The sequence below is a fragment of the Leptopilina heterotoma genome, unplaced genomic scaffold (assembly GCF_015476425.1).
Source record: "Leptopilina heterotoma isolate Lh14 unplaced genomic scaffold, ASM1547642v1 Lhet_38, whole genome shotgun sequence".
Lineage (NCBI taxonomy): Eukaryota > Metazoa > Arthropoda > Insecta > Hymenoptera > Figitidae > Leptopilina > Leptopilina heterotoma.
In genome coordinates, this window is record NW_025111054.1 from 2655898 (window position 1) to 2678790 (window position 22893).

General features: G+C 27.8%; 1 protein-coding gene across 4 annotated transcripts in view; it reads left to right on the plus strand.

Moving 5' to 3' along the window:
* Positions 1–22893, plus strand: part of LOC122505899 (papilin) — a 136918-nt gene that overhangs the window by 106361 nt on the left and 7664 nt on the right. For 3 of the 4 annotated variants that reach the window (XM_043617771.1, XM_043617774.1, XM_043617772.1), the window contains exons 4-28: positions 5978–6038; positions 11407–11489; positions 12004–12154; positions 12366–12489; positions 12564–12644; positions 15118–15290; positions 15378–15513; positions 15841–16178; positions 16407–16586; positions 16696–16869; positions 17013–17201; positions 17281–17422; positions 17499–17629; positions 17709–18108; positions 18183–18542; positions 18623–19132; positions 19207–19564; positions 19634–19758; positions 19847–20047; positions 20131–20529; positions 21106–21462; positions 21537–21713; positions 21791–21970; positions 22302–22472; positions 22615–22827. In XM_043617771.1, the coding sequence (XP_043473706.1) occupies positions 5978–6038; positions 11407–11489; positions 12004–12154; positions 12366–12489; positions 12564–12644; positions 15118–15290; positions 15378–15513; positions 15841–16178; positions 16407–16586; positions 16696–16869; positions 17013–17201; positions 17281–17422; positions 17499–17629; positions 17709–18108; positions 18183–18542; positions 18623–19132; positions 19207–19564; positions 19634–19758; positions 19847–20047; positions 20131–20529; positions 21106–21462; positions 21537–21713; positions 21791–21970; positions 22302–22472; positions 22615–22827 (5414 nt within the window). The remainder of the gene's footprint in view (positions 1–5977; positions 6039–11406; positions 11490–12003; positions 12155–12365; positions 12490–12563; positions 12645–15117; positions 15291–15377; positions 15514–15840; positions 16179–16406; positions 16587–16695; positions 16870–17012; positions 17202–17280; positions 17423–17498; positions 17630–17708; positions 18109–18182; positions 18543–18622; positions 19133–19206; positions 19565–19633; positions 19759–19846; positions 20048–20130; positions 20530–21105; positions 21463–21536; positions 21714–21790; positions 21971–22301; positions 22473–22614; positions 22828–22893) is intronic. The other variant, XM_043617773.1, reaches the window with a different exon arrangement.

Here is a 22893-nt window from a genome sequence, read left to right on the forward strand (position 1 = left end):
TTTTTTAAATAGAACCTTCTTTGCCTACATATAGATAATATTTTCGTTTATTTTAAACGAAAGTACGCAATGTTATGTTTATGTTTACTTTAATTTTAATTTGAATATATAGTCTAAAGTATGAATTGTGTTGCAAATCTGCAAGCAGGCATCACATATTATAAATAAATCACCTAGAAAATTATACAAACTTGTTTGTAATCTGAATGGACGTTTAAAACTTTTGAATCTTTTTAACAATTTATATAAAATTTTTAAGTATTTTCCCTTGAATAAGAAACTTTAGTTGAAAAAAGTTTGACAAAGTAAGAAACTGTTTTTGCGAGAAAGCTTATTAACTTATAATAAATACTGCACAAACTAAGAATCACTCACTTACAACTCAACTTGAATATCGTAAAAAATTGAAATTAATCTTTTTAACAAATAAAATTCTTTCTCAAATTTCACCCCCTATCTTTCCATTTTTAATTTAAACGAAAAAATCAAAATAGGGCTTAAATTAAAGCTTGGAACCTATATTTTTATTTGCATAAATTTAATAGTAAAAGTAGTTTATTTTTGGCACAAAACATACCTCTTTATGCGTACTTTATTTACACTTCTTGACATTTAAAAAACAGGGTTGCTACAGGTCAGGGTAGTAAGGGAAAAGTCAGGGATTTTTATTAAAAGTACTGGAAAAAATTAATTTTTTAGAATTCATATGAAAATTCTGAATTTTTGTTTTTTTGTTTACCTCATAAACCATTAAACGAACATACCAATTCTATAATACAAAACCTTCAAATATTTTTTCTATATGTGACAAGAATGAATTTTTTGAATAATATTTAATTATTTCAAAAGTTTTAATTTTAACGCAATTAGGTAAACAAAATTCTTCACAAAAATTCAATTATGTTCAGGAATTTTAATAAAATTCTTTGCAAAAACTAATTATTTTCATAAATAACAATATTCATCCCATAAGAATTCAATTATTATCAAAATAAAATTTTTGGAATAAATTCAATTATTTTAAAAAATTTTAACTATAATATCTCATTAAGAAATCAATTATACATTACAAATAGCAAAATATTTCGCCAAATATTCAATTATTTTCAAAAATTTACATAAAATTCTTTGCAAAATTTTATCTATTTTCAAAACTTTTTCGCAACTTCAATAATTTTCAATATTTTTTCTTTTCATAAAATTTATTAAAAGATTTAATTATTGAAAAATTTTTTTGACAAAATTCTACTAAAACATTTAATTATTTTTGATAAATAATAAAATTTCATTTAAGAATTCAATTATTTTCATCGCAGAATTTCAAATATTTTTAAATTTTAATACAATTTTAAATAAATTCCTCGAAAAATGCAATTTTTCAACAAGTTTTAAGTAATTCTGCAAAAGTATTCAATTATCTTGAGAAACAACAAAATTCTTCCAATAAAATCAATTATTTTAAGGAACTTTAATAAAATTCTTTTCTAAAATTCAATTATTTTGAAAAATAATAAATAATAAAACTCATTGAAGAATTTCAATTATTTTTAATTCAATTTTAATCGAATTCCTCGAAAAATGTAATCATTCTTAAATTCGTCAAAAGAATTAAATTATTTAAGAATTTATTGATAAAATTTTTTATGAGACTTGAATTTTCAGAAAAATTTAATTATTTAATAAATTATTTATTTTTTATTTAAATAATTGAATTCTAGTAGAATTCTAGTATTATAGTAGAATTTTATAATTAAAATTGACTTAAAAATGTATTTCAGTTAAAATTTTAGATTATAATAAACTGAATTTTAAAAGCATTAGAACGTGAATTTTTAGAAGTAATTGAATTTTGAAAATGTTTTAAATTAAAATCTTTGAAAATCTAAATTTCTTATTTTTAACTAATAATTCTGTGAAATTAATTTTTTTTTGAAAGTTTAATTGCGGATTTTTTAAAAATAATTTGAAGTTTTTATTTTCTAATATATATTTAATATTGAAGAATTCACGAATAATTGATTTTTGATAATCAATATTCAATATTTTATATTATATATTTTTTACTACTTAGATGTTTTTTCGGTCGCTGATTACATAAATTGGATGTTAATTTATAAAAAAATAAAAATGGGGAATCCAATATGACGGATTCGTTTTTAAATGCAAAATGCAAAAGTGTTTTTGACTTAAAAGACAAGTTTTATGGAATTGGAATTATACATGTCAATATTCATATAATTTTTAAGGAGAAAACAGATAGAAATAATTATACCTTTTCTGTACTATTTGTGTTAACTAAAAATTCTAGTGAAATATAACTAATTAAATTTTTTTTCGCAATGAAATCGGAAAAACTAGGTCGAAATCAAAGAGAATTTTTCTTTCATCCAAAGAGTCTGGTCGTATCAATTTATTACATAGCCGCACTGAAAATTCAAAAGAGAGCGATTATTCTTTTGCTCGTAGATCGGATTCCTCTGCTCTCTCGCGTATCGCCGAAAATGATTTACGAGCGAAAAAACAAATTCGTAGGTGGTTATATGGCAGCTTTAAAAACCAGAAGTCCGGCATTGCTGAAGGCTCGTCATTCTCGCATCTATTGGGTGAAAGTCTCTCTCACAGTGGGAATGGAGAATTTTTCAGAAAAAGATAATGGATGCAGATTTTTACCTTTGTCTTTATACTTTAACTTTGCATGAATCTGTGTTTTTAAAAGTCCGAAAAAGGTTTGTTCCACTTTCAGGAAAGCTGATTCACACCTTCAGTGAAAGAAGGACGTTAAGAGTATTACCCCACCCGTTAAACTTAACGGGGTGTAAACGAAGATTACATAATCCAACTTGGAGATCAAAGTTCAGTGTATATAGTTTCATTCCGGACAACCATATATTCTGTCGACTAAATCAATATTGAATTTATTTAACATTTCAAAGTTTTACTGATTTTCAAAAAATTGATTTTTGACTTTTGAATATTAGATATTTTATTATTAAACTGTAACAGAATGTCATTTGCAGTGCTTGTGCACCTCATGAATAATTATATTCTTAACTACATAAGACCTAACGCGAGACCCAAACACGTCTGCTAACAAATTTACATAGAGTCAATAAATTTCATTTGATTTTAGTGTTTTTAAATTAAGGCAACAATATTCTATTTAACACTTTTTGTGATTTACTACTTTTTTATAGCTTTCTATTATTAGAATATATCTTTAGTCTTGTGCCACTAAAAGTCACTTTCTTCTTTTTTTTTTGTGAATTTGTACTACTTTAAACCCTCAAATCGTTGAAATCGCAAAACTTTAATATTTAATATTTCTTTTTTCTACAATAATCATAAATTTTGACTTAACGTAACGGCCTTTTGGGGGGTGTAATGTAACGGCCCCTTGGCAACGGTCTTAAAAAATCCTGATTTAGCGACGCAGGCGACTAAATATTTTTATGTAATAGAAAAGAATTTATTATAAACATTTATTTTAACTATATTAATCTCCTTATTCTTTCATACATTCTGTCCGCCGTTTGAATTTAGTTTATGTGTAGGTATGCTTTTGTTCTTTTTTTTCTTTAAAAAATATAATTAATTTCAATCGTTTTAATAAAATTCAAAGCTTTTTAAGAATAAAAGGAAAAAATGTCTATAAATTATATTTGCCAATTTAAAAATTTAATTAAAAATAAAACTAAAAATTTTTGAATTTTTAGAAAATAAAGGAAAAAATATTCAAAAAAATGTTCTGTTAAATTTATTTACGAATATCTTTAATTGTAAAATTATTCAAAAACAATAATTTCTTTTTTAAATATTTTTAATATTTAAATATTATTTTTCCAAAGGAATTAAGATTTTCAAAAATTTCAAATTCAAACCTTTTTTGAAATTAATTCAATTTTAAAAATATTATTATAAAACATAATTATAAAACATTATGTTTTATAATTATTAAAGAGGATAGAGTGTTAAAATCATTATTTTATATTATCAGAATATTGTTACTGTAACTTCTTAAAAATAATTATCATATTCTATTATATTATCTAAAATTTGATTAAACTAAATTTCATTTTCAAATAAATTTTTATGAAAAAAAATTATACGAGATTTAAATTATTTAAATTTAAAAGTAAATTATTTATTGAATAATTGAATGTTTCTTAAAATTTAATTCTTATAAAGAATTTTATTAACAAAATTTTTAAATAATTGGCTTTTTTTGACGAATTTTCATAAAATTTTTTAGAATAGTTACATTTTTTAAGACATTCGATTAAAATTGTATTAAAAATAATTGAAATTCTGCGATGCATTTTATTATTTCTGTTAATAATTGAATTATTGAAAAGAAACTTATAAAAATTTGTAAATATATTGAATTGCTGTGAAATTTTTATTATTTAAGAAAATAATTAAATGTTTGCAATGTTTACATATAATTTTATTAAAATATAGTAGATATTGAAAATCATTGAAATGGGGAAAATAATTGAAATTTTGACAATAATTTTATTAAAATTTTTGAAAGTAATTGAATTTTGATTAATTTTTTTATTTATAATGATAATAATTTGGATTTTGTCGAGATTCTTTTTCAATTTTGAACATAATAATGAATTTTGTGATAAAAATTTTATTTCCTACTTTTAAAAGTAATAGAATTTCTGCAATGATTTTTAACTTCTTTAAAATTCAATTTTTTTAGTGTTTTTAACTAAAATTCTTCTATAAATCCATTATTTTTAATAATTAATTATAAATATATGTATACTGATGAATTCCAGTAATTTTAGAAGATCTTGAATTATTAAAATTTTTTAAAAATCTAAGTTTATTAAAATTTTTAATTAAATTCATTCAACATTGAAAATTTATAAAATTTAAAATTGAAACCGTTTAAAGTTTGTATTTATGAAAATTGTAATCGCAATTTTTTTAAATTTGAATTAATTTTGAAATATTTAAATAAAATTATTCATTAAATAATTTATTTATTTTATGATAGTTTGATTAAGATTTAAGTTATTAAAAAAGAAATTATTGTTAGAAATTGAAAAAATTGAAGGTTTTGTATTAGAATTTGTGGTAATTTTATACCTAGTTTATGAGTCAAACAAAAGAGACAAAAATTCAGAATTTTCTTATGAATTTTAAGAATTTAATTTTTTTCAGTACTTTTAATAAAAATTCCTGACTTTTCCCTGAATTCCCTATGTCAGAATATATGATTATTATAATTATAATAATATTAAAACTATATATTCCAATTAATATTTTATTTTTAGAAAAAACATTTAAATTAAAAATTGTTACGTTCTATTATTTTTAAAAGTAAAAATTTTTAAATATTATTTTATTTAAAAAAGTGAGCGAGAAGTTAGCCACGAGCGAATTTTTGTTAGTTATAAATTAAAGTTAAGAACATTTTTTACAGTAATACATAAACAAAAATTTAGAAATTTATATATATATTTATATATATATATATATATTCTGTAAACAATTTTTCTTTAATTTATACTTCTTTCAAAGGATAAATTCTTATACTTATATTATATAATTTTTTAATTTTTGTTTCTGTATTATTATTATTATATAAAACGATATTTCAGATTGTCCATATTCTTTAACCTTAATTGAAATTTTCAATATTAATTTAAGCCCCGATTAGAAATAATCCGACAATTCAATGAGAAGGTGTTAGCCAATAGCTATCCTAATCGTTCATGTCTAGCATCATAGATTAGCCAATCACCACGAACACGTCCTTCATTATCGGCTTTTCGAGGATTTGCTTTGATCCTTGGAATTAATGCAACTATTCCTGTCATATATATAATTAAAAGTCATCAAAACTTTAGAAAACTAAAATTTCAAGAAAGACTTTAATTATTCTTTGCCTAATTTTTAATATTGCAACATTATATTTTTTTTAACATTATAATATTTTATTAAAAAATAATTATTCTTTCAGCGCAAATGGATACATCAGGTGCACAGGTCCTTCGAAAAGATATTCTTCCTGTAATGTTCAGGTGAGTTTCAATATTATGATTATTTACTAATTTATTAATTGCACCCCCTCATGAGAGGGTGGATTAAATGATAAATTTTTCAAACGGATTCAGCTCCTAGCTACCTGACTGGTATTAAAAAGTCCATCTGCATGCAGATCGATATTTATTTGATCCAGCCTCTTAATTTAGATTGTTTTATGAAAATATATTTTTCTACTTTTGTTAAAGATAAATTTTGTTATTTGAAATTAGTTCGATTTTAATTATACACCCAGAAAAAAAGTATTATAATAATAAAGTATTAATAAAACAAAACAATTCTTTTCGGGTTTTGATGTCTGAAACATTTAATTAATTTAAACAGTTATTATCCGCTAAAATAAAGGTTACTTTTTTTAGGGTGTATTTAAGAAATTCAGATTTAAGTTCATCGAATTTACTGAGAGAAAATTAAGTAAAAAAAAACTCGACACTAAACATCCCGTAGTAAAAGTTATTGCCCTTCGGAATAATAAATTACTTAAAGGTTCTGGTGGATCCCCTATTGAATTATTTATTGCAATAATTCGTGATCGATGGTATTTTTTATTTAGAAACAAAGGATGAAGATTAAGAAGCGTGAATGAATAAGTTGTATAGTAAAACACTATTATTTTTATTTAAAAAACAGTGCGTAAATACATTTTTACGAGCATTTTTAAATAAAGTTATATACATAAAAATCATTAATACACTGAGTAATAAAATTAAAAAAAGTGTTTGCAATTTTATTCTTATTCAGATCAATATATAAAAATAGAATACAAAAATAATTTTTTATTTTAGTTTACGTTATTTCGATATTTGAATTTTTATGAATACAAAGAGAATGCCAAATGCAGATTTAAACAAGGAATATCTTAAATAATGATGATGGAAATTATGGCCCTTGTACATATCAAAAATTCTTGACACGCCCCACAGAGGTTGGGGAATAAAAGCAGATGCAAAAAATATAAGCGACACGAGTCAACGCTAATGGATATCATTTCTTTTTTCTTAGAATTTTTTTATATCTTGATGACAACTTGAAATTCCTTACAGTTATGATGCATATACTCATTCATGAAATTCGCAACCTAATGAAAGATATTTGAAGAATTTTTAATGTTATGTCCCAAATAGCACAACATTTGAACTCAATGTAATGTCATCAATATTCTCCAAATATTACAATCCCAGCTGAAAATCCCTGTTCAAAATCATGAACATTATAATGCATATTATGTACAAGATCATATACCATATTGGGTCCTGCATATTGGATTAGCCATTTTAAATTTTTACTTTCTTACTTCAAATTCGTGTCCTTCTCTATCAGTGTGTGCCCATTGGGTACAATTTTCACCTGTCAGACAATTTATTATTGATGCATAATTTTGGGGAAATAAGAACATTAAGAATAACTGATTATTTTAATTTAGTACCCTTCATATCGCTGCCTTATATTTCAACTAAATTCATTTCTATCTTTTTCAAACAAAATAAACATTAATTAAAGGGGAACTGCTTATAAATCTTCACTCTCCTTTTCGATTTACACACTTTTGACACTTTCCCCAAGAAACCCATAATTCAATTTCTGCAAGAGCCTAATATATCCACAAGCATTTTTACTATCACTATCAAAATTCTGTTAGAGATCTTCAGGTTTATTTTTCACGCAGAAGATGAAGAGTGAATTATTTTTCCATTTGCAACTTACATTTTCTATAGAAATGAATGATTTGGGGTTGTTGAGGGTGTGTAAACGATTTACGCAGAAAAAGAAGGGGCGTCAGTGCATCTCTACGATATGCTTTGAACAAGATATTAAGAATTCCTGAAGCGAGATATATTACATTAGGGGCTTGGTGTTACGCCATAGATTTAAATAAACATCGCCTCCCTACATAGTTCGAGAAAATTCGATTGAGCCCCTACAATATGTTTAATAAATAATTCACTGTCTGGCCAGAATATACCTCACACTCTACTCCACTACTATATGGTGTTTTATGAGAAGGGACGACAATCGTCTTATTGTATTAGAGGCACTCTCTAAATCTAAAAATGTGTAAAATTATTTTTATTTGTACAATTTTATTATAAGACGATTTTTGTCTTCCTCATCTTTTTCTGAATTATATTTTTCGTAAGTTTTTAAGTTTTAAAAATTTTAATTATTTTCTATTTTAATATTAACTATAACACAGGACCACAAAATTTTTTTAAAGAAAGTATTGGCCGGACTATGTTTTTTACATGTTTTTTGGGTCGCTGAATTCGAATCCGAACTCAGTTTTCCGCCATCACGTCAAGTTTCTTCACAAATTAATAAAATTCGAAAAAAACTGACTGTAAACAAGATTTAAATAAAAATAAGCAGAATATTCTATTAAAAAACAACTTTAAAACACTGAAAAAATATTATATAATGTTAAACAATCAAAGAAACTCGTAAATATTCAAAATGTAAGATGGCTGATCCAATATGGCGTCGATTTTTTTAAAATTCATCCAATTCGCCTGAAACTTGTTACTCGGGGGTTTTTGAGGTTGCTAAATACGAATTTCACCTCAGTTTTCAAAAATTCAAAATGGCGGATCCAATATGGCTGACTAATTTTTAAAAAAATTATTGGATTTACCTGAAACGTTATACTCGAGGGTTTTCGGGGTCGCTGAATACGAATTTCTCCTTAGTTTTCAAAAATTCAAAATCTAAGAAATTTTTAAATAATTCTTTAGACATATTGGATCCGACATTTTGGATTTTTTAAAATTAAGGTGAAATTCGTGTTCAGCGACCCCAAAAACCCCCAAGTAACAAGTTTCGAATAAATCTGATAATTTTTTTAAAAATACGTCAGCCATATTGGATCCGCCATTTTGAATTTTTAAAAACTAAGGTGAAATTCGTATTCAGCGACTTCAAAAACCCCTGAGTAACAAGTTTCAAGTAAATCTGATACATTTTTAATAAATTCGACAGCCATATTGTATCCGCCATTTTGAAGAAACTTGACGTGATGGCGCAAAACTGAGTTCGGATTCGAATTAACAGCATGTGACTGTTACAGAAATCAATGTTAATTCTTTCGACCACTTTTCTCTTAAAATATTAAATAAATTAAGCTAGTTTTTTGTGAATAACTCTAAAATATAATAAAGAAGAGCAGTGATGTGCAAAAGTTTTAATAATTCTAAAATAAATTATAAAAAAATACTTTGAAATCGGAAAAGACGAGAAATTGATTAAAAGTGATTTTGAGAACTGATAATTTTAAAGTTATTTTTTAATAAATCATTTTAAAAATATTAAAACTTTTTCACATCACTGCCCTTCTTTATGATAGTTTAGAGTTATTCACAGAAAACTAGCTTAATTTATTTAATATTTTAAGAGAAAAGTGGTCGAAAAAATTAACATTGACAATTAATTTTTCAGAATTAAAAAAGTAAAGAAAAAAGTTAAAAGTAAAGAAAATAAAAATTTTCAAATATGTGACGCGCTCCCAAGAAAGGTAAGAAGCAAACGAATTATAGGTTAGGTTCGTGTTAGATTTATTTTAATTAAAAGTTTATTTTTAATTATTTGAATTTGAAACAAATTTTCATTGAATATTTTGGCGATATAATGAAGACTTGAAGATTAATAAATTTTCAATTAATAATTGATTCACTTTCTGTATTTTTACTCAAAAAATTAAAAACATAACCTCAAATTTTTTGCTTCTTAGGCACCTTTCTTTGGAGCGTGACACATATTTTAATTTGAAATCCTTTCAAAATTATTCAATTATTTAAATACAAAAGTAAATAAATTTATTGAATATTTAAATGTTTTTTAAAATTTAATTCTCATAAAGAATTTTATCAACAAATTTTTAAATAATTGAATTCTTTTGACGAATTTTAATCAAATTTTTAAGAATAATTACATTTTTCGAGGAATTCGATTAAAATTGTACAAAAAAATAATTAAAATTCTGCGATGAGCTTTATTGTTTATGAAAATAATTAAATTCCTAAAACAAATTTATTATTTATAAAAATAATTGAATTTACAAAAAAAATTTATTATTTATAAAATTAATTGAATTTCTGTGCAATTTTTATTATTTATGAAAATAATTAAATGTTTGTGTACAATTTTAGTAAAATTTTTTTTTAAATAATTGAATTCTTTTGGAAAATTTATTAAACTAGTATAGATATTGAAAATCATTGAAGTGAGGAGAATTTTTGAAAATAATTGAATTTTGGAGAAGAAATTTTTTATTTATAAAGATAATTGTGATTTTGACAAGATTTTTTTTTAAATTTTGAACACAATAATTGAACTTTGTAGGAAGAATTTTATTACTTTTGAAAATAATTGAATTTCTGCAATCATTTGTAACTTTTTCAAAATTCAATATTTTAAAATGTTTTTAACTCAAATTTTTCTATTTAATACAAATTATATCAAATTTAATCTAAATGTATGTTAATTTTAATAAAAATGTACCTATATAAATTTCAATGCTGGTATTGCATATTTGCTTCATATGCAATTTATTAAATTTAATTCAGATTTTTCTAACAGTGCATTATCCGCTTTTTTCAAATATGTTTACAATCTCATCACATATATATGAATGTTTGCAATGCTTAATTTTGCTTATTCATCTGTCTATATAATATTATAAAAGAAAACATCGACAGAATTTAATACATGAAACATTTTTTCTGTTTTTTTTACTTCTTGTTTTCTAAAAATTTCTTAAAAAATGTTTACAGCAATTAAAAATTTAAGAAATTATTAATTAAATTCACGAAGAAATACAGTACTTTTTTACTTTTTAAAATTTTTTTCTTCCCTAAGATTGGGTGAAAAATTAGTTATCATAAATTCTCATTTCGTGTATGCCTGCTTCCCAGTGGGATATTGTTTCTTCGTTTTCTCTCTGGTCTTCCACAATTTATTGATATTATCCTTTACGATTGAACTTTATTATATCGAACACGCAAAGTGTTATGATTATAATACATCATTTAGAACTTAATGGATACTCTCGCTTTCAAGATTTCTTTTACTTATTTAAATCAATTGGAAAATTGAATTTAAGTATTTTTTTCAATTTGAAATGAGAATATAATCTTAAAATTATGTAGATATTAGTTTACTCAAAAATCCTCTACTGCCCTAATAGCACAAAGTAGGGGAGATCGGGGCGTTATATGGATAACTTTTTACTGTCTATAGTTTTCTTCACCATTTTTACATTATTTAAATGTTTATACCACAGAAAAGTGGCTGTAGAATCTTATCTTTTTTAACCCTCAGAGAAGCTCATATTTTTTTCTGTTGTATGAATTTTAGGAATGTCCTGAAGAGGCGAGTGATTTCCGAGCTGAACAGTGCGCAATTTTTAACGACATACCATTTGAAGGGGTTCATTACGAGTAAGTTATTATAAATAAATAATAAATAAATATAAATAAGTAAAATTGTCCTATTTTTTAAAAATAGGTCACTAATATTTCTAAAGAATGATCCAGGAATATTCATAGAGAAAATTTAAAGAATATTCCTAAAAGACATTAAAGGAACATCTTTGTTAAACATTTCGGATATTTACCTTTCCAGTGGAAAAAAATATTTATGTTCTAGAAACATTTCTAAATCTTTTTAAAACGTTTCATGTCAGCCAAAATATAATCATACTATAAACATTTCATGCTTTAAAAAAGGTTCTAATAAAAACGATATAAAAAATAAAACGTTTTAAAAATTTTTAGGAACTTCGACCGTGAATGCTTCTTTACTCACTGACATTATTTTGAACATTCCAAGAACATTCTAATAGAATTTCCAATATTCCTGGATGATTCTTGGAATATATTAACAGTTTCGTATATATTTAAATGCAGTTCGTAAAAAATTAAAACATTATTAATTTTCTGTTTACTTTTTTAGCTGGATTCCTTATACAGGTAGTCCCAACAAGTGTGACTTGAATTGCATGCCACGTGGAGAGCGTTTTTTCTACAGACATAAACCGAGTGTTACAGACGGAACTTTATGTGACATTGAAAAAAAAGATGTTTGTGTTGAGGGGAAATGTATGGTAAGCAAACAAAATTTTGAACTAAAAGAACAGATAGAATTTTATTTGTGTTTAAAAATTTTAATAAATACACATTGATATATATTTATTTTAATATTAATTTGTTGTTTTGTAGTAATTTTTATATTAAGTAATAAAAAGTACATGTATTTCATTATTTATGATTATTATTTATTTATTATTATTTATTTCTATTTTTTATGCTTTATAGCCTGTTGGGTGTGATTTGATGTTGGGAAGTGACGCCAAAGAAGACGCCTGTAGAGTATGTGGAGGCAATGGAACTGATTGTAATACAGTAAAGGGAGTGTTTGACACAGATGATTTACAAGCAGGTTAGTTACAAGGAAGATGAAAGAATAAAATTAATTCTGAAAAATTAACTAAAATATGAATTTTTATTTAACAGGTTACGTTGATATACTATTAATTCCTGAAGGAGCCACAAATATCGTTGTAAAAGAAATAGAACCATCAAATAATTATTTGGGTAAAGTACAATTTCTTGTTTTTCCTAATTTTCTATCACTGAGTTCTGGCTACAAGAATTGAATATATTGTAAAAGCTTAAGTAATAATTACTTACTATTCATAAGTACAAGGAAATTAATATTTTCGGATTAATAATAATTAAATTTAGGAGAAACTATGAGCAGTTGATACAATTTTGAGAAAATCACTTACATTCATATTTAAAACGACCTATAAATGTTTTTTGTCAAATGTTCGAGAAACTTTCTTAAAAATACTCTATATTTAAACAACCAAAGCATTTTTCTAAAATTGAATTCTCATAGTGTTGATATCCATAAGTACAGTGCTGGACAATAGGATTTGCCTATACCCTACAGCAAATAAAGACATTACAAAAAGTTATTTATTTTAATTTCTAGTAACGATAGAAAGTTGACTAAGGTTTTATTTCAAAGCTAATATTCCCTACTTTCATAATATTGAAATAATAAATTAAAAAACTTGTTCTTTATTGTTTAAATGCAATTAGCAATAAACAAAATTAAAAATTTTTTTTTGGGTAAATTCTAAACAAATGTAGTTTTTAACAAGCCATCATACATAAATTTCATGCATTGTAATTTAGCTTATTTCGTCACGTTTCCAATGCTTTTTTAAAAATTATTGTACGATAATTTTAAAAAAGTTATTCTTATTTGTTTAAAAAAACAGCCTATTTTTTAAATTGTTAATAATTTTAAAATATTAGATTAAAAAAAAAATTTGTAGGACAAAGATGTTAATTTCTATATGTAGAATTGGAAAAAATGTTTTAAAACTAATTTTATTTTACAACACTTTAACCTTACATTTTAAGTCATTTACATAACGTACAAACATGAAAGAAATATCATAAAATTTTTTGTAATGTCTTGTTCCCAATTCTACATGTAAAAATGAACATTTGTTGTCCTACAAGTTTCTTTACTAAATCAACTGTTTTTAAATTGTTAACAATTTCAAAAATAGGCTGTTATTTTAAACAAATGATGATAACTTTCTTAAAAATTATCAAATAATAATTTGTAATAATTTGCAATCAAGAGAGCGAAAATCGCTGTTCTCCACGAATTGCACACAATACTTTGTCCACAACTGAAAATAAAACATTTTATTAATTTTTAATACGGATTATAACATTTTTATCCCCTTATTATTACAACAAAACATATTAATATAATTAATTTTTCAAAATTTTAATTGTTACTAATAAATTATTCGTTTAGGTCAAAATCAGTTAGCTAGTAACACAGTTAGTAAGTTAGTTGGTTAGTTCGTTAGTATCTAAGTTATTCGGTTAGTTAGTTAGTAACGAAGGTAGTTAGTTAATTATGTACTTAGAAACTACATTAGTTATTTAGTAAGTTAGTTCATTATTAGGTTAGTCAGTAAGTTAGTTAGTAACTAAGTTAGTAAATTATTAAGTTAGTCAGTAAGTTAGTTAGTAACTAAGTTAGTAAATTAGTAAGTTAGTTAGTAAGTAAGTTAGTTAGTTAGTAACAAAGTTAGTCATTAAGTTAGCTGGTAACTAAGTAAGTTAGTCAGTAAGTTAGTTACTTATTAAGACAGTAACTAAGTTTTTTAGTTAGTAACTATGTTAGTTAGTTAGTTTATTAGTAAGTTAGTTAGTTAATTAATTAGTTACTAAGTTAGTAAATTAGTAAGTTAGTTAGTAACAAACTTAGTCAATAAGTTAGTAAGTTAGTAAGTTAGTTAGTAACAAAGTTAGTCATTAAGTTAGCTAGTAACTAAGTTAGTTAGTCAATAAATTAGTTAATTATTAAGTTAGTAACGAAGTTTATTAGTTAGTAACTATGTTAGTTAGTTAGTTTGTTAGTAAGTTAGTTAGTTAATTAGTTAGTGACTACGTTAGTTAATTTGGTAAGTTATTTAGTAACTAAGTTAGTAAGTTAGTTTGTAAGTAAGTTAGTTAGTTAGTTAGTAACAAAGTTAGTCATTAAGTTAGCTGGTAACTAAGTAAGTTAGTCAGTAAGTTAGTTACTTATTAAGACAGTAACTAAGTTTATTAATTAGTTAGTTAGTTAGTAACTAAGTTAGTAAGTTAGTTAGTAACTAATTTAGTAGTAACTAAGTTAGTAATTAAGTCAGTCAGCAAGTTAGTTACTTAGTAAGTAATTAACTAAGTTTGTTAGTTAGTATCTATTTTAGTTTTATTTAGTTTTATTTTAGTTAGTTTGTTTGTTAGTAAGTTAGTTAATTAGTTAGTAAGTTAGTTAGAGAGGTTCCATTTGTGTCAACCATGGTCACTTCTAATATAGGAGATATTGCTACTAAAAAAGTTTAAAAGATATACAATATAAGTCATTAATTAATAATACCAATTAAATTTGGTATTATCTATGAAAAAAATGAGCATAATACTTTAACAGTTTAACATTTATTGAAAAATGAAAAATTTAAAAATATGTTTTTGCGAAATATGGTTTCAGCTGTTAGAAACACAAGTGGACATTACTACTTAAATGGAAACTGGAGAATAGACTTTCCTCGAAGCTTGAGATTTGCTGGAACTATTTTTCATTATTCTCGAGATCCTCAAGGTTTCTCTGCTCCTGACACAATTACAGCTCTGGGACCAACGACTGAACCAATTTACGTCGTGGTAAGTATACAGTTGAAAATATTTCCCACCTTCAACCTGAAGCTGTTTTCGTTCCAATGAAATAAGTAGTAAATTTCATATTTTCAGTTACTCTACCAAGATAGAAACGTTGGTGTCAATTATGAATATAGCGTTCCAACAAAAATATCACAGCAAGGAGATCCTGATGGCTACGTTTGGATAGCAGATGAATTTTCTTCTTGTAGCACAAGTTGTGGAGGAGGTATAGGAAAAATAAATTGTGAAGTTAATTTTTTTAAATATCAAAGTATTTCATTAAATTCAATTTTTTTAATAATTAATCTATTAACTGAAATAGCAAGCACAACTAATGCTCCAACTTCTTGAACAGAAATTTATTAAAACTTGGGTTAAATTAAACAAGAGGATTTCTTTTTTCTTTACTAAATGCTATAACTAATTTTTTTAAGAAATATATTTAATGTATTCTGCACTTTCCAGAAAAAATATTGTTTCTTTGGTTACAATTAGATATCATAAATGATCGACTATGAATGCAAATTTTAATTCAATTTAATCTTGAATGCAGGATATCAGTCAAGACGAGTGAATTGTGTTCGTCGAAGAAACTCGGAACCGGTAGATGAACAGCTTTGTGATCCTCTTCTCGAGCCAGCAGCAACGAAAGCTTGCAGTGAGGAGGCTTGCCCACCCCAGTGGGTGTCAGGTGAATGGAGTCCTTGTAGTAAGCCGTGCGGTGAGGGTGGCGAGCAAACTAGACAAGTTAAATGCGAGCAGGTGGTTGCAGGGGGGATTCCCTCAATCGTCGATGATTCTCAGTGTCTCGAACTTCCTAAACCTGAATCAAAGCAGGAATGTAATAAGGAACTTGACTGCCCTCAATGGCATGTGGGACCATGGAAACCAGTGAGTTAAATCCTATCAATAAGATTGTATCTATTTGAATCTAAACTATTTTGATAGAATCGAAACAAGTACTAAACTCAACTAAAATATCTTTTATCGATAGACCATTTGCTACCAGCTTTACTTATTTAACTGAAATTATTAAACAATTGTTAATTTTCTAATTTTTACAACTTATACTAAATCAAAAATCTGTTTCATTTTAATAGTTAACTTTTTGTTCTACAGTGCGATCATTTATGTGGAAAAGGCAAACAGATGAGGAAAGTGACTTGTTACAAAAAGACGGATGGAAAAATTCAAGTGTTGGAGGATTCAGCATGTCCGGAAAAAATGCCTGAAAAAGAAAAGCCCTGCGAATTAAGACCATGTACTGGACTTGATTGGATTACGTCCGATTGGAGTGGAGTGAGTTTTTCAATGTTAAAATATCTCTATTAAAACCTTTTTAATCTCTTTAAAAAAAACTCTTCTTATTATTGTACTAAAAATTAAAAGCTTTTCAAAAACATTTTAGTGCACAGATAAATGTGGATTAACTCATGAAACCAGAACGACACAATGTGCTACTCAAGATGGCACAATTTATCCCGATAACAATTGCGACCTGGAAAAGAAACCTGAATTAAAACGAGAATGTGAAACTGCACAAACTTGCGAATATGAATGGGTCACTTCTCAATGGAGCGACGTAATTACATTCTTTTTATTATTAAAAATTCTTCATAGATATTGAATACTCTTGGAAAAATATTTCTTATTGTATTAATAATGATTAATACAATCATTGATACAATCATTGAGTAGTGAATTAACGTGAAAAAATCTTTTCAGTGTTCAGCTAAATGCGGTTCTGGAATACAAAATAGACAAGTGTTTTGTGCGACTTTTGAAAATGAAGATACACTAAAAAAAGTATCTGACGAGAAATGCGATGCCAAAAAGAAATACAACGATACTCAGAATTGTACTGCTGAAGCGGAAGAGTGCAAAGGAGAATGGTTTGCTGGTCCTTGGAGTAAGGTACAAATATTTATATTTTTAAAAATAAATTTTTGACAAAATGTATATGTTATTTATTTAAAATATACTTTGCTTTTAGTGTTCTAAATCTTGTGGTGGTGGGGATATGACTCGTAAAGTCATTTGTTTGAAAGATAACATGGCAGTACCTTCAAGTAACTGTGACGTGGAAACGATAATGTTTAGTCAAGAAAGTTGTAACGAACAGCCATGTGGAGAAGGTAAGAAACAATTTCAATTTATCTAATTTCATATTATCATTTTCGGAATTTTCAAAATTAAATTTTTATTTTTAAGATGAAGTAATATCCGTAACTCCCGATAAGGAAAAGACTACTCCAGATGTAAGTGAAGAAGAAGAATGTGAGGAAGGAGAAGAAGAGGAGGGAGAAGATTATGTTACGATAAAAACTAGCTTTAGCTCGAGTGTGAGTTCTACATTCATATTCTTAATTAAAAAAATTGAACATTGTTTAAAGAATTTTCTACTTTTATACCCGTTCTTAGGAAGGAGATGTTACGGAGGTCTCTCCTCTGAGTTCGCCAATAAGTACCGAAAGCAGTGGTAAGACTGATGCATTCTCTGATGACATGATGATGAGTGATGCTGGTTACAGTAGAGGAGATATTGAAATTTCCACTGAGTCTGGTAGTGGAGAAGGCAGTGGTACTGATGAAGATGAATTTACATTATTCCCACAAACAGGCTCTTCTAAATTTGAATCAACCTTCGAGGGAAGCGGTACATCACCTGACGAAGATACCATTGTGACAGTTACTGGTACAACAGAATCTGTGGTTACTGGAGGATCAACTGAGGCAGTATCTGAAACATCAAGTGAAGTAGTTTCTGGACTAACAACAGAGTCTGGAGCAACAACAGAGTCCGGAGCTACTGACGAATCTGGTAAGAACTGGAGGTTGATAATTATTTAAGTTCCTATAAATTGATTAGTTTTAAATTAAACTTCAAATTTTTAGGCATATCTACTAAATCTATTTCTGAAACGACTGCAATTTCGTCTGACTCTTCAACAATAATTTCAACACAAACATCATCTGAGTCTTCTTCTACTGTTTCTTCAGTTACATCCTCTGGTACCAATGATGTAACTAGTACTTCGAGTTCTGAAACTTCAGCACAGACAGACACATCACAGACTGACTCATCTGAAAGTTCTGCTTCTACTTCTTCAGAATCTACGGAAACTACTTCAGAACCAACTTCCACGATTTCAACATCAGAAACATTAAGTACCGTTTCAGTATCGGACGAGAGCAGTTCCTCCGAAATGAGTTCTACATCCTCCAGTACTTCTGAATCTAGTTCTTCAAGTGAAGGTGTGTACCTTTTTTAACCATATACTTTTCTGTAATAACAAAATTAATCAGTTTAGTGAATAGATAAATTTTGTTTTTAGTTTCAGGAATATCAACTCAAAGCACTACATCCTCGGAAGGAACTACTGATTCAGGAACGTCGTTGAGTGGTCAGACTACAGAATCTGGAGCAACCACAATGTCGGGTGCAACATCAGAATCTGGAGCGACCACAGTTTCGGGTGCAACATCAGAATCTGGAGCGACCACAGTATCTGGCGCGACAACAGAATCTGGTGCGACCACAGAATCTGGAATAACAACAGAATCAGGATTAACAACAGAATCAGGAATGACAACTGCATCTGGTTTAACAACTGAATCAGGACTAACAACAGTTTCGGGTTTGACAACTGAGTCTGGCTTAACAACTGCATCAGATTTATCGACAGAATCTGGTCTGACTACCGAATCGGGACAGACGACCGAATCAGGATTATCAACAGTTTCTGGAGAAACCACAGTTAGTGGTTTAACAACAGAAAGTGGATTAACTGAGGGTACAACTGCATCTGAAGAAGAAAGTACAGACTTAACAGATCAGACTCATGGTAATGAATGAATTTCTCTCTTTCTTTATAGGATCTTTAATTTGTTTCATAAAAACCTAAAATATTCATTGCAGTTTCTGAGTTTTGGACGACCGTTAGTTCTGTACAAACTGCATTGAAAAAGGAAGGAAAAATGAAAAAATGCAAACCGAAGAAGAAGAAGACGTGTAAGACTACAGACTTTGGATGCTGCTATGATGGTGTCACACCTGCAGAAGGTCCCTTCGGAAAAGGTTGTCCAAATCCTGAGACCTGTAGTGAAACTAAATTCGGCTGTTGTCCGGATGGTGTTTCACCCGCTAAAGGACCAAAGAACGAAGAATGTCCAGATCAACATTGTAACGAAACACTCTTTGGTTGCTGTCAAGATGAAATTACTCCTGCCGAAGGAAATGATTACGAAGGTTGCAAGAAACCTTGCAACGAAACTGAGTTAGTACCTTAACGATTACTTTTCTGTAACTTACAAACTGATTTTAATTTAACTTTTCTGAATGGTAGATTTGGATGTTGTCCTGATAAAGAAACGCCAGCCATCGGAAAAAACAATTTGGGATGTTGCAATGTTACGAAGTATGGTTGTTGTCCTGATGGAATTAGAGAAGCTTCTGGTCCAGATGGTAAAGGTGAGCTTCAACCTCTAATAAAATTTCTATATGCGAAAAAATTTGTTGCTATGTGAATATTTATACTACTGATAAATCTTTGCCTTAGGTTGTGAAGAAGAAGTATCAGAAATGCCCGAACTTGAAACTACAACACCAATTGATGGAGATTGTGCTAATTCGACCTATGGTTGCTGTCCAGATGGAGAAAAAGCAGCTAGTGGTGAAAACTTTAAAGGTTGTGGAGTCATTAATACGGAAAATTGTACTGCTTCCTATTTCAGTTGTTGTCCTGATGGAATAACAGCAGGTAATAGTCCTAACAAGAATGTAAATAGTTTGAATTTTATTCAAGATTAATTTTTTAATTCGATGTATATTTTAATTATCCAGCACTTGGTCCACGATATCAGGGATGTCATACATCATGTGAAAATTCAACTTTCGGATGCTGTGATGATGGAATAACGCCAGCTCATGGACAGAACCGTGATGGATGCTGTCTCTCTTCTCCCTTTAAATGTTGCCCTGACAATATCACTCCAGCGCGAGGTCCAGATTTCTATGGTTGTGGATGTCAATATTCTAGATTTGGATGTTGTCCCGATAATGTAACAGTTGCACGTGGTTCCCACAATGAAGGATGCGGTTGTCAATACACTCAGCACGGTTGCTGTCCAAACAGATTTACTCCAGCTAATGGACCCAACTTTGAGGGATGTCCTTGCTATACATATCAGTTCGGCTGCTGTCCAGATGGAGTTACAGTAGCTAAAGGTCCAAACAGTCAAGGTATTTATTGTGTTATATCTCAGAATGAAACTAAACATAATCCAAATTATATATATTTAAATTGTCCGACATCGGTGATTCAAACCAGATTTATTCACAGGATAAGGGACAGATTTTAAAGAAGAGTAATTGTTAAATTGAAGTTAAATTATTAAAGTTTTTATTTGAATTCTTTACAATTAGAATCGGAGATAGTAGATTTCCCTCATATTGTTTTCGAGCCAGCCAAAAGTGGAAGGTCCGGAGTCCAGGTGTATCGACAACTGGACTCCGGTAAATTATATAAAACATCCCTCAGCCTAGGAGTGACCGAATTATTGATTTGACGTTAAAATCGAAGTAATGCAGTTCTTAGAAAAATAGAATGACTAATTCGGCAAGAGTGCCACCACTTGCTTTGATTAGAAGAAAATAAGGATTCAGATTCTAACTTCTCAAAATATTATTTTATAAATATAAAATACGTCGCGATGACGTGACACTTGGAACAATTTCAAATTTTTTAAATCAATTACATATTTTGATAAAATTTGTTTGCCAACACTGGTAGGAATTATAATTATATTATTTTTTAAGGATGCGGATGCGAAAATACAGAGTTCAAATGTTGCTCCGATGGAAGAACGCCTGCTAAGGGTCCAAACTTTGAGGGTTGTGCTTGCGATGCTTCAAAATACGGCTGTTGCCTTGATGGAATAGAGGAATCTCAAGGTGACAACTTCCAAGGATGTCTTAGCGTTCCATCAATTCCGGGATCTGCTTGCAGTTTAGAAAGGGATAGAGGACCTTGTAGAGATTTTACAGTCAAGTGGTTCTATGACACTGAATATGGTGGATGTTCAAGATTCTGGTACGGTGGTTGCGAGGGTAATGAGAATAGATTCAAGTCTCAGGAAGAATGTAAAGAAACCTGCGTGCAGCCGAAGGGCAAAAGTATGTTGACATATTTTAGAATTAAAGACACTTGAATTAATTTAAAAATCTAAATAAAAATTAATCTTCTTCAGATGCTTGTTACCTACCCAAAATCGCTGGAGCTTGCGAAGGCTATTTCCCAACTTGGTACTACGACGTGGATAGAAAGCAGTGTGGTCAATTTATCTACGGTGGCTGTCTCGGAAATGCCAACAACTTTAAAACTAGAGAAGAGTGCGAGTCTCTATGTTCTGAGTCTGATGATATTGGTAAACATATTTTACAATTAGTTTATAAATTATATGCTGAAGAACGCTTGAATTAAATTCGATAATCTACATTGTAGATCCATGTCAGCAAGAGAAGGAATCGGGTCCTTGTGTTGGAAACTTTACCAGATACCATTTCAACAAAGAATCACAAACTTGTGAACAATTCCAATATGGTGGATGCAAGTCGAATCACAACAACTTCCTTACCGAAATGTCCTGCCAAGAAAGGTGTCTTCATCCAGGACGCATACGAGGTAAGCTTTCAATATTCAAAAAAGATTTCTTGAAAACAAATTAATCAAGTTTTGAAATGGGAATGTTTTTTTTTAAATCGGAATGTAATTTTCAATAACTGAATGCAATTTCTAGAATAATGGTTGGTTTTGTAGAAAATGAGAATTTTTTTGAACTTTTGGTGTTGGTGTTCATTTAAATCATTTTCATGATTAAATTAAAAGGATTTTTTGTGCTTGTTATAATGAATTTTACAAATGCAATAGTCAAATAAGCAATTAACAAGCATTTAAAAAAGAATAATATTTTCATACACACTAACTTTGCATGGTAACATAAAATTGGAAACAGATTCTTGCTTGCTGCCTCGAACTGAAGGTAACTGCACAGAGAAGATTCCTCGGTGGTACTCTGATCAATCAGAAAATCGCTGCATGCCATTCTATTACACAGGATGCGGTGGTAATAAAAATAACTTTGACTCTAGAGAAGCATGTGAGTCTATTTGTCCATCTAAGATCGGTAAGACTGTGTTATTACTTAAATTTATTGAAATGTTAGTTTGGAAACATAAATAAGAATTTTAAGTTACTAATCATTGAATGTTTGTTCTTAATTTACAAAAAAATTACTAATTAATAATAATAATTCTTTTTTATATTAGAACAAGATTTATGCTTGCTTCCTGCTGTTATGGGTGATTGTCATAATTACACTCAACGATGGTTCTACGATTCCTATGAACAACAATGTAGACAGTTCTATTATGGAGGTTGTGGAGGAAACGAGAACAATTTCCAGACTGAACACGATTGTATCAACAGATGCGAAGCTTCCCTTAATACAAAAGCACCTCCTTCACAAGAATTTAGAACTGGTAAATTAAAATGGAATGTAACTTGAAAGTATACTTAATTTAAAAATTTTTAACTAACATGTTTAT